The sequence below is a fragment of the Numenius arquata genome, chromosome 15 (genome assembly GCF_964106895.1).
Source record: "Numenius arquata chromosome 15, bNumArq3.hap1.1, whole genome shotgun sequence".
Lineage (NCBI taxonomy): Eukaryota > Metazoa > Chordata > Aves > Charadriiformes > Scolopacidae > Numenius > Numenius arquata.
In genome coordinates, this window is record NC_133590.1 from 8,673,412 (window position 1) to 8,686,632 (window position 13,221).

The window sequence follows — 13,221 nt, forward strand, 5'->3', positions numbered from 1 at the left end:
CTCTCCAAGACTCTGTCTCTCCTGTCTGTCCTCGTAGGCGGAAGTGTAGAATGGCTCATAAGTAATTAGGTCGGGACGTTCAATGTCATAAATGGCCTTGACTTTGGGAATGGCTGCTAAATCCTTGTAATCAAGGATTTCATTGTCTACTTTTGCCTGAAGGTCAAAGACAGAAGATAAATTAACTTACACAAACGCACTGGTAATTTCTGTTTTACACAACTTATGATTTCTGTGTATTTGTTGTCACACTGCTGCTATGGAAAATCCTTTTTGGCACCCTACATGCGAAGCGATTGCTTCTTGTTCTTCTCCGATAGGCCTCCTCTGCAAAAGCACACAGTGTTTTCTCAGTTTAGGAAAGAAAGAATAAGGCATATATAGATCTCATACAAAAGTTTCTTGTCTCCAGTAGTGAGAGCTGGAAACTTCAGCTCTGCAAATGACTCATTTTGTGGCTCAGGCAAGTATTTTCACCTTTCTGCTCTTGTTTTCCCATACGTAAAATGTGTGGTAAAATTAATTTAGTTTGCAGATTACAGAGACTATGAGAGGATTCCATGCAGAAGATCACAGACAGAAATTCAACTTGTAACTGTGCACACAAGAGGAAATGCAACTTATTACAAGGAAATAAAAAGGCAAGCAGGGCTATTTGTCAGGACTGGGTATCCAAACTCCCAACTGAAATTATTATATCGCACTCATCACCCAACCGATATACCTTAGTCAGAAGCCTGGGTATGTTGTTTACTCACTGCAAACTACATAATACTAAGATTTACTACTTTTTCCACTGAAACTGCAAGGAGCTCTTGACTAGTTAAAAAATTGAAGTAGGAAATCAGTTCCAATGACAAGTGCACCCATTAGAAGGAGCTAGAAAGAGGCTTTACACATAGTTTAGCGAGCTAATATCCTTCCTTACTTAAAAGAAGACTTTTAAAAAAATCATCATACATTCTCATCTACCTTACAGAAATACATTTGATGATTTAAACTGAAAAAGAATATTCAAATTGGTTTTCAACTCTTCTACTAGATATTTTATTTATTGATAGTAGGCTGCACAAGGAAACAAGGCTGATCTGTTTCTACTCACATTGAGTTCCATTTAGGTTTTGTGCAGGTTATTCGAGAGCATGTTTTATATGAGGCCAAAAGTTACATGGACTTTCAAGGAACAGGACTCTTAGATGGATGTGAGTTTTTGGAAGTGTAACTTATATGCATGGAAATACAGCAAGTTTTCCTTGCTGAAGGAAAAGAAGAGAGAAGGCTGAGTTGTTCTGTTATTCACCCAAGTACATTTGAGCTGACATTCTTCCTCCTTAGAACTGGATTAGTACAGCCATAAAACATGATTTTTTTTTGACCCTATGAACTTATCTGCCAAGGAAAAAAAAAGTACTGATATTTACAACACTGAAATGCCTGGAAAAGTGGTATGGAAAGAGGATAAAAACATTATTCCTTTGAAAATTTTGGGCCAATCTTCTGCTAGTGTATTTCTACTTTTAATTTCTAAGATCTTATGGGCTCAAAAGATACCAATAACGAGGCCAAGAAGTGAAAGAGATCCTCTAGAATAATGAAATAGGAGGCTTAATTACTGAAGGAATCACATTAAAGTCTACATTTCAGTTAACCACAAATAAAATAGTATATCAACAGCTTTGGATTTTCAGCCTTGTTAGTTTAGTAAAAGAAGGATGCTTAATCTCATTTTTGCTCTTAATTAAAAAAACACCTTTCCTTCCACAACCAAAACATCTGACTTCTGAAGCAGAAGATGTTGTATCAGTCAGGCAGACAACTGCAGAGAGCAGACCTCCCAAGAACTACGTATCAAGGTGCAGAGATCTCACATAACCCCTAACAAAGTCAAGTAACTCTTCATATCACGAAGTGACTTCAAGTGATTTACTATATCTTCCTAAGGGAAATGTGACCCGGAAAAGGCCTACCCTGGTCTTGAAATTTTGTAGTTATAAAAGCTACATCTGTCACAACAAGAATTTTAACAATTTAACCACTAGAATGAAGGCATTAGCATCAGTATAAACGTTATTTCAGCATGGAGTATTTCGTGTACAAGTAAGGCACCGGCAGTTTATTCATCAGAAGGAATACTTACATAGATAGTGTGGCCTGGAGAGCCAGGTATACTGGAACCTGGTCTGGAATAAATGCTTTCTGATGATGCTCTTGTAGGCTGAAAAACAAAAAGTAACTTATCAGAACAACATGAAGCCACTGACATTGGTAATTTTGGTTTTAAGTGAAGAAATCTGCATACATCTTGAAATTAACTGAATTAAGGAAAAAAATGTCAACACAAAGGCAAGCATTCTGGCAAATTTCACAATCTTGTGAGTCAGGTGGGCTTTTTTTTTGGTAGGGGAAGGAGTGCTGTGAGAGGGGAAGGAGGTTTACTAAACCATACAATGTAAAAGACTGACAACAGTAATGAACAAACCCAAACAACACCTGCCAGAGACACTGCAAGGAGCCATACAAAGTACAGTCCAGGATAGCCCTGCTTGCTATTTTATCAAAACGTTAGTTCACAAACAGCTAAAAGTATCAGCAGTTCAGCAGACAAAAGTGTTGAGAGGAGCACAGCACACATGTTAACGCTCTCCAGATGTTCAATGATTGGATTTCCATTATGAATACAGAACTGAATTCAGTCCTTCCTTCCTTCAGAAATCCTTGGCTTGGAACATCCCCTACATCTGCAGTACAATCTAGATACAACATGAAAGCTAAAGTCTTGGTTGAAATTCCATGATTCCCCATGCTGCAAAGTCCTGATGTTTAATAACAATGTTCTGCAAACTGAGAACCGTCACACCCCTACAGAGCGAGTGCTCTTACACGTTTAGAGGATTTTCCAACACTTCATTAGGACTAAACAGACACTGATTCCCTGGGGGAAGTTTTGTGAAAGGAGACAAAATAACTTATCACTGAGTTGTCAGGATCCTGAAAACTTCAAGAATTTGAAAAACATCAAAAGTCACCCAGGCTATTGTGGCAATTACTCCTAAGTTTGGCGTGCAGCAGACACACGAAGGTAGTCAACAATATCCCACTCGCAACTGAGAAACCATAAACAATATTTGCTCCCTAATTGACTGCAAAGAACCAAACCCCATCACAAAGCAATGCCTCAGCAAATGACTCTGATGACACTAGTGCAGTGCGATACTTCAAAGTCACTGAAAATAAAATCTTGGTAAATAGTACCTTACCTTGTGACATTGAACTAAGGGACCTTCAGGCACATACTGAAGAGAAACAAGGCTTGACAGCCTTGCTCACTAATTTTTCTTAGGAAATATCTGGAGTGAACAATACTGGACAAGGCTACTGGACCTTTCTTATCTCTCAGCATACATTTCCTGAAAGGATCCTTCAACAGACCTCAGAGTCTTTCTACCTTTTATTTCATAGCCAGGAAAGCTATTGGAACCATCCATATCAAAAATGCTGAGGACTAGCTGTGGATCATACAACAGGCTTTATCTGACTTCATTTGTGGAAATGAAATCACCGCATTCAGGGATGGTCAGAGGAATAAAAAGCTTTGAACACATTCCACCAAAAAACGTGAAGATTCAGACCAAACAGAGAGCAGATGTGGCCACGGACTGACACAGGCACAAAGTCTCTCCAGAGCATGTCTGAGAATACTTTTTCAGCCAGACCTTTATGTATTTCTTTCCTTTTCTCTCTGTAGCTGCAAATTCCTACATCCCAAAAGGGAACAGAAATGTCTCAGCTGCCCCTAAGCGCCTCCCATGATGCAATCAAAGCAAAAAACCCAACAACAACCACTTGTTTCATGGAAATGTTACAAGAATTAAGCTGGAAAATCTGTCTGTTGTTGAGAAACACTTTACTCCCCCTTCCATTCTGCCATTTCACACCACTGTCTGGTTGAGTGGAGACACATGTAACACATTTCTGCTGTTGCTATGGAAAACAATTGTTTTCATTACAACATAGGGAACAGAATTAAGTAGATGAGGTACTGTTAGGGGTGTCTCTGTTACCTCTGGCTTTTGGCAGACATACTTCAAGAGTTTTGTCTGCTCAATTCTCCCTGTTGTAGGAAGCCAAGGGTTAGAGGCGGTTACGGCTTCTTCCCACCTGGCAGGCCCTCTGGGTTGCTCTTTGCTCTGGATCTTTTATAATCACTTCAGAAAACAAGAAATTCTCAGCCCTTGGTCCATCTCCATAGTCTCATCTCTTAGTGTCACTGCTAAAAACTGTTTCAGCAAAGGAAAATTCACCTGTATTTATCACTTCACTGAATTTGTTTAATAAAGTTAGATGCCTTAAGAGGATAGTTTCAAACACATCCTGCTAACAGCTTTCTTAGATGCTCTTAACCCTGGAGCACAGGAGCAGTTTTCAGACAAACTGGCAAGTTCTAGCACCTGTTCTTCATTTCCTCACTGTGTTTCTGCTCCAAGTTCCTCGTTACCATTCCATTAACACAGCAATGAGCCAGATATGACACCCTTTAAAACCAGTTTTCTATTTTCTGTAATTCTTCCTGCATACATAAATTTTACCTTCAGTCTATCACACAGCTCCCCATTGCCTGTGTGGGATGACATCCTGCCAGCCACTGCCCGAGCACACACCGTTCCTCTCCTGAGCAGCTTAATCCAAGCACACCTGGAATTTTGTAGCTCCTCCATCTGCCCCCAGTCCTGCATCTTGCTTAAGTTTACGACATAGCCCCGAAGGCAGTGCATGAAAAAGAGGACTTCTACATCTACTCACCCTTCCTGCCTCACTTTGCCCTGTTTCTTGTTTTGAATTACAGAGGATGCTTCCATCGCAGATGGCTATTTCCTACTCTGCTGCTTCCATACGGTCTGGAATCCTTCACAGCTTTGCACTTTCCACTAAAGACAATTGCGTTGCACTTAAAAACATTTGTGCTGCTTGCCTTAACAAACATACACTAAAGATTTCTTGATATAAGCTGTTCCTTTGGCGTAATTTTAGTTGCTATGGTTGGCTCCTCTCCTAAGAGACCTGTAATACTTCCTGACTGAAAATCTGTGATGGGGTACGGCTTTCATTAGATTGTACGTTACATCTTCATTAGCAGTCGAGAATCCCCGACCCTGTGCACCACTACTGTGACTTTATTTTTCAAACAGGTGGCAGGAGACACACTGGAGGTCAAATTCTCTGTTGATGTAACTGCAACAGGGTGTAAATTCCACCCTGGAGGAGAGCTGATCAGAGCACAGGTGAAACAGGAATAGCAGCTATCCCAGATGTAAGCTTTAACCTTCAGTGGAGATATCATGCGAGCATCTCTTGCACACATTATCAGAAGAAGACAGGTAAAGAAATTAGAGGAGACATCCTTTACTATTAATGCATTAATTTAAAGGTATTTCCTTCCAGCACAATAGTCCTGTGATACTTGTTCTACCCAGCAACAAAACAAGTGAAGCTGCCTCACTTCTACAAACAGAACTGGAACACTCGTTATATGATTGTTCTTGAAGACTTCAAATAGAGCTTTTCAAAATGCCACCTGTGTGCAGAAAAATTTAAAGCAAATTTCTGTGAAGAACTACAACTAATCTTTGTTTCTTTTCTTGTGGTGCATGGCCTTTCTCCACATTTTCTGACAGTAGAAGAGTCATGTGTTTTTTCTTTCCTCTTCCATCCAAATGGATGTAACAGTAGTAAATATATCAATATGGGATGTCTGTACCAGATACACGCAGTCTATGAAGTATATGAAAAAATCAGTAAAATTCAGTCAATAGAAATTCATGCATATCATTAAAGGAGCAAAAGGAAAGAACCAGAACACAAAGCATCTAAAGTATCTGCAAGACTTCTCAGTATTTCCCACCTTATCACAGACTCCTTATTTTTACACTTTTGTTTTTCATTCCATGCATTTGTCTTCAATGCAAAAGTTCTTTACCAACTTCATTTCCAGACCGGCGGAGATAACACCGTCATGCTCATCCAATTAGGTTCACTGTGAATTTCAATGCTCAATTATCATATCACCCATGCATATGCCCCAAATTTATTAACTTGTTATTTTAATATTAGATTGCAAAGCTTAAGATGTTCATCTGCATTTACCTCAGTTTGTCATGTCATCATGCATGGCACATCATCTAAATAAACAGCTTCTTAAAAAAAATAAATATCTACGCTAGAGCCACTCACATCATCTAGGTGCTGCTAGAATGTGGTGGCTCTGGCTTTCTCAAGTACAGATGTTCAGAATCATGCTCTATAAAAACTTACAGATGCAGGCAACCAAATCAAAACTGATCCCAAGAACATCTGGCCAAACGGATGCACTATTGTTTAACAAAGGCATCGTCAGCATTGTTTACAGTACCTGCCTTAGCTTTTTGATTGAGTTCATTATGCAAGGCGGTGATAATAGCTGCAGAGGAATGAATATGTTTTCACTTAATAACATTTAACATTATAGCTTAAGCAAATTCTCTAAACCTCAGAAGCTACTGTAAGAGAAGCATGTTTATAAATAAACTAATAGAAGATTAAGATGTCGTTTATTCTAGTAGGCAGATAGCCAGATTCCTTGCTATTGCAAAATTGTTTCTCAGTACAGCAGTTGCCGCTCTGACTACCTGCTGCATCAACTGCAAGGTTTTACAGTTATTTGGGACTTGGAACCAGGGCTCATTAAACACAGGCTTCCTATGGATTTCAGTAATTTTCAGTGGCTGTATACCAGACCAAAGCACCCCAGTGTTACCTCATTGTGCCTGTCTGCTAGTTTCACTGTACCCTTCTCCTTCCAAGTGTTTCCTTCAAATGCATGCATTTGTTATTACTCTGCCTAAAAAATCAACATGTTGTATGCATCAAGACAAAACTAGTGAACAGGTTTAGTTCAAACTCGCACAGACACACTTATTAATAGGTTACAACTAATTTTTTTTTTCCTTTCTAGACAAAGGCCAGAGAGGAGAATGAATTTTCAGCACATAATCATTGAAGGCACATTGCTACCAAACAAACTTTTACAAGACTACTCATGCAACTGCAGCCTTCACCAACAGTAATTTAAGTGGAAAGCAGAAGTAAAGTGGGAAGTCCAGAACATACTGAATTCAACTGCAAACTTCTCAGAGAATTCACAGGATTTCATCCTACCATTTTCAACCTAGAAATTTCCGTGTAGATTCAAGCCCATCTTTGTATGAACAGCAATGATAGTATCTTTGTGTCTACTCTGCAGAAGAACGCTCGCAGCCAAAATCTGCCTTGAATTACACTTTGTATAATCAGCATGTAAATCTAAACAGAATTTAATACTGACCAAATTTACACAAAAGGATATTCATCTGACCTTAAGCTATTTGGATCCTGCACGGTCTACAAAGCAACAAAAAGAACATACCTTTATTTTGATACAGGCTGTTCCTATTTTGCCTTGCATAATTTTCCAATACATTGGATAGGATTTGTTTTTCTAATCCTAAGGCTCCCCATTTTCAGCACTGGAAACTCAGACTCGTGCCTGCTAAGCTGAATGCAGAAAGCCACTACACTGGCCTAAAAGATGAGTGACATGGTCCCACAGTTTGATGTTCTCAGACTCCAACATTTGATTCCATAAAGCCTACGACTGTAAAGACATTGCTCTCCTTAGCAACACCGATAACACATCTTTATAGCTGTATTTTCTTGATACATATTTCTGTAGCTAACAGAGAGAGCGGCATTCAAGAGTGGCTAATGCATCGCAACATCCAAAGCTAACCAAGGAAAGGACTGTGCAGCACAAAGGGCACAGGGCTTGCATGAATCCCACTGAATCACAGCATTGGATTCAACCATGTAACACTGTCCTGCAGACTGCATCTAACACAAACATCCTGCCCCGACTGATGATATGACCGTGCCTACTTGGCAATCAGACATGTGACGGCAGCACGAGCAGACACAATGGAAATCCAGTGGCATGGACTCTCTCAGCCTGTCTGCCTACTGCCAGCCTGGACTAAGTCCATACCAATAAGTTCTTACTTTGTTATCAAGTGAAAGCTACCTCAGGTGTGCCTTCATGGTGCAGCCTCATGGCCCCCCACAGCAGGCACAACTAATCAATAAGCTCTGCCCTGAAGGAGAAGAAATGGAAACGGGTGGCATTTGTAAGTGCAAAGCAAACTCAAGGAAGTCTGAAAGCAGACTGACCAGAATCAAGAGGACAGGGAGGACCTCCCAACTTGGACGTGGATGTGCCCCTGATTAGGGAGAGGCAAATGGAATGGAGCATCTCTCTTACGAGGAAAGGCTGAGAGACCTGGGTCTGTTTAGCCTGGAGAAGTGAAATCTGAGAGGGGACCTCATCAATATTTATAAATATCTAAAGGGCGGGTGTCAAAGAGGAAGGGGCAGACTCTTTTCAGTGAAGCCCAGTGACAGGACAAGGGGTGACAGGCACAAGCTGGAACACAGGAAATTACATCTCAACATGAGGAAAAACTTCTTTACTTTGAGGGTGGCAGAGCACTGGAACAGGCTGCCCGGAGAGGGTGTGGAGTCTCCTTCTCTGGAGATATTCAAAACCCACTTGGATGCATTCCTGTCCAACCTGCTTTGGGCGACCCTGCTTTGGCAGGAGGAGTTGGACTAGTTGATCTCTGAAGGTCCCTTCCAACCCCTACCATTCTGTGATTCTGTGAAATGCTCTCAGGCAGCACACAGAACATGTCCAAATCTGGAATTTTTTAAGTATTTTCCCAACTAAAGTATTCATATGTAATTGGCCAATACATATAAAAAAGTAACTGATTCAACTGATGCCTTTTTTTTCTAAAAAGCATGAGCTATTGTTCATGAAAAACTATTTCTTTTTAACCATCACTTTTCACCATTTTCATTTGCTTCATATTTGCACTCTAATTTTTTATTTTAGAAGAAAAACTCTCTCTAACACCAGAACAATATTACAGCCCCCAAAAGCTCATCTGAATCTAAAATAAAATTAATTTTAAGCATTTAATTGAACAAAATAAAAAATGTGAGAATTAACAAACAAACACTGCACCACATGATGCAAAATACAGCGTCAGTGCCCAAGTGATAGCAGGAAAGCCGTGTGGCAGCAGCAGCAGCAAGCGCAGTGAATGATGATAATGAAGAATCTTCTCAGTAAAGAAGACCATTATCAACACTATGAAAACACAACAGCAAACCTCTGCAGAGCGTGGCCTGCGAAGAACCAGACTCTTTGGATAAAAGAACTCAGATGAGGAATGCTGTCATGAAACACAAAAGGGAAAAAAGAGTGAAAAGGAAAGCAGTTGTCCCAGCTCCATGGTTAAACGCTTTTTTTTCAATCAAGTTACTAATACTTACTTGCTAGATAATCCTGTGTGTTATAGTATCTGTTACTTATTAATCCCTGCAGAATCATGAACAACCAGATGTTTAAAAAATCCTAAGCAATGTATATTTTTTAACAAATATATGGTTACTTTATTTTCTGCTTGTTTTGGCTTTGTAATCCTCCACAAATATCCACTGGGAGGAAGATCGAAAGCAACCGTTGTTTTTATGAACTCCCTCTCAGATCTTGACCAGCTAGATCGCTGATTAGTTTATACCACAAGCCAGTTACTGAGAGAAAACAGAACTTGCTGAAAACTTCTAAAGTGACTTCAGTGATAAAAGGGCTTTTTTGTTTTGTTTTGCTCTATAGGGAAAGGAAACGCGGCAGAGCAAAGAGGCCATGTCACCGGCTTTTTGCAGAACCACCAGAAAATCTAGGCCTGCCCTTGAAAGTGGCCACATCATGTATTTGTCAACCCACAAACCAGATTCTGATTCTCACTTCAGGTCTGAATGTATGCCATTGAGAAACTGAAAGTCAATCAAAGAACAGTTCATAATTTAGTGGTGACATGTTCAAATAGCACATGGTTTCCCCAGTTTCATTTTTTTCTGTATCTACCTGTTTGCTACTGCCTTCACTTGAGTCAGCAGAATAAAACGTGTCAAAGTCATCAAAGTGAACTCAAACTGATTTTAAAAGGAGTGGATAGAGACTGTCTGTGATGGGCAGTTGAAGCTAAAAATTCTCCATCTCTCCAGCCAGCTTCAGTACAGTGCATTTCTCAACACCTTTTAAAGACATATTAAACCTCTGCATAGAAGCTCTCATCCAGGAACAAGGCGACCTTGGATAGCTGTGCCATAACATTTCTCAGATGTTCCCTTAATATGCATTCTTCCGCTTCACTTCATTTTCCTGTAAGAACTCACTTAGGCAAAGTCTTGCAGGTGGATGAATTCATTTACTTCACTCACTTCAATTAAAATTAGCTGAGGGGGAAGAAGACTGACATGCTTGAATGTGTGCCGGAAAAAAAAGGAAAATATTTGAAGAGGACTTTGGCCATTTTCATGGGGAATGGAAATAAGCCAACTGATTTACAAGGTCAGCAGGGGAAGGTTTGTAAGGGCGGCAATGTAGTCAGGAGTGCTTTGATAAGACTCTTGGGTCCAAGTGAAAGGGAGGTTATTGTACCCCAACCATTCACTACAAACACAAGTGTTCCTGCACTACAGAGGGCCAAAACACTGTCTTACACTCAAATTGTTAAATGAGGAAGAAAATCCAGTCTGGCAGAATTTCCCATTTTCTTGTAGGAAGTCAGGACAGAACAATGTGAAATGTTGGATGGTACCTACAGCGACGTTTGGCTGTGCCAGATCCCATGCCCATCAAGGACCAATTACACTTCTGTATTATCAGTACAGCCCACGCTAACATGAACTCTGCTCAACAAGAATTTATCTGCACATTACCTACTATCATAGTGACTTCTCTGAAGGGGATGTTTTACAGACCACCTGAACAAATTCTAAAGAACATGGCTTCCTGTGAATGAGCTGCACAGAACACAACCCACAGGATATCCTCCGTATCTCCATGGCAGTACCTTTTAGTTTGCTTGTCTGAAAGACAATCTGTAGTATTCATATCGAGAAAAATTATCAAACTTGAGAGGACCAACTGAGACATCAAAAAGAGTAAATTGTCCAGAAGATGAAATTCATCAGCTTAGAATTGCCCCGTGCATTCAAAGAGACATACTCCAGCATTTATCAGTACGGCATTATTACCATCAAGGATTTGATCCAGAAAGTTTGGATACGCTGAGGTGACTCCGAGGGTAACTGCAGCTCTTCTTAGAATTGAAATTAGGATCACTTTAGGCTGAGGTTTATTTGAATGGCAAAGGAAAATGAGTCCATATTGTCTAAATGCTGTAAATAGCCATGCAGAGCAGGGGATAACTACAGAGCAATTATACAGATGTGCAAAAATACTAAAATATGTTGTAGCATTTGCCCTGTTCACATTTTCTCCTTAAGAGTCTCTCTCACAATAACTGAGATAAGAAATGTTTTAGTGACTTTGCCACGTCTTTATGTCAGGAAATGATACTATCTTTAAGGCAGTGCACTGAGACAGGTATGTGAAGGTGATGAGCCTGAAAATCAGAGCAATACCTCTGAAGTGCCTCCACTGCTTATTCTGCCAGAGTGGTGAGAGCTATGCAAAAAAAACAGGGGAAAAGTCATTCCTTTAAAAACAGCACTCAGTTATTGTGTGGCCAAAATACCTGGTGTGTTATTGCCATGAATTGAGCTTACCCGTAGCTTATCTTCAGTCTTAGTGGATTGCTTACAGTCGGGATGCCAGACAGTGGAACCTGAGGGAGGTAAAACAACACATTTATTCAGAGTAAAACAAATGACTTCCGATCATGACAAGTCAGTTTTTAAAGAGAATCCCTTCATTGCATCAGATGGTGAATCTGTATGAACTATGCAAGAAATTCACATTCAATTCTAGCTCATGGGAAATATAAGTGAAACAAAAAATAATTCAAATCCTTGGCCCATCTGCAGCAGCCTTTTCTTGAAGCTGTCAAAGCATTTTGTACACATTCTTAATTAAAACTCAAATAGCAAGTCAGCCAGCACCAGCCAGAGGAACTGAAGGACAGACTGTTCCTCTGGGCAGGATGGAGGGTAAAAGCAAAAGAACTGGGCCATGGTTACCTGATCTATTCTCCCCTAATGTACTGCATCACACATAAGAAGGAAGTTCTGATTATAAGTCCATTAATACTGGGAAAGTCCTACCACTTCCTTGAGCAATAGGTGTTACATTCAGTTACTGTAAAGTATCACTCGGATCACTTCTCCCCTGCATTTATGCAAAATGCAACAGGAAAAGCAAAACTAGAAAATTCACAATGCAGCAAAGTCAGGGGTGTATCTCACCCGCTGCACTGAGCTAGAGAGGCCAGCACGACGCAGGTGGTACAAGGCAGCACATGAAAGAGCCTCTCTGTAAATCAGCACGTATCACACTTGCTATTGGCACACACATCATTTCTATCCCTTGCTCTGCAAGGTCAATGGCATGTGCTACACTGACATTTCCACAGGGTATATTCCAGCTACACATCCTACTAAAAAAAGGCAAAGGCTCTGCTGTTTGTGTCCCCAAATATGGGATTCTCTCTTATGCAGTAAAAATGGCAATATTCATCTGCGCCCAAGGGCTAAGCAGTGTCAGGGGCAAGGCGCGCTTCCATCCCATTTCAGTTCTCCTTTGGGACGGTGTAAACTGTGGTCACTACTGGGAAGCTGCTGGCAGGTATTAGCCAAGTTGAAATGGAGCAGAAGCTAATGCTGCAGGTGCAGTCAAACTCAACCCCCATTCCAGTCACTGCAAAGCCAATGCAGAGCCTTGTCTGTCTGCAGGGGGGAATGCCACCTCTTCACTCTGTCCATGAAGAAACCAAACAGAGCAAAGTCCAGGACTCCTGCTGGTGACTATTAGCTCAAGTGCAGGCAGAGGAAACCCCACCCTCAGAGCCCAGGAGAGGTATGGGTCAGGGCCCCTGGAAATTTTATTTTAATAAGCCCTTATATGGCTCAGTACAGAAGTAAAGACCAGCAGGGATGATTTCACTTCCCAGCAGCACACAGTATAATCATCATCAGGAGACTGGAGAGAACGCTGTGATTCTGGATCAGGGGTCCGAGATGTTTGGCTTTGAGTCTCAGCCGAGGAAGAAGAAACTGTGCATTTGGCAGGGGCAAAGGATGAGACACCAGGGAGAAGGGAACCAACAGCCTTCTCCGTAAACAAAC

General features: G+C 40.7%; 1 protein-coding gene across 8 annotated transcripts in view; it reads right to left on the reverse strand.

Annotated features, from left to right (window-relative positions):
• Nucleotides 1-13,221, reverse strand: part of ABLIM1 (actin binding LIM protein 1) — a 104,887-nt gene that overhangs the window by 33,164 nt on the left and 58,502 nt on the right. For 6 of the 8 annotated variants that reach the window (XM_074158905.1, XM_074158904.1, XM_074158910.1 and 3 more), the window contains 3 exons: nt 11,707-11,765; nt 2,138-2,215; nt 1-156 (listed from right to left, as the gene is read on the reverse strand). In XM_074158905.1, coding sequence (XP_074015006.1) covers nt 1-156; nt 2,138-2,215; nt 11,707-11,765 — 293 coding nt within the window. Of the gene's footprint in view, nt 157-2,137; nt 2,234-9,239; nt 9,305-11,693; nt 11,766-13,221 lie in introns of all 8 variants that reach the window. The other 2 variants (XM_074158903.1, XM_074158906.1) reach the window with 1 other exon arrangement.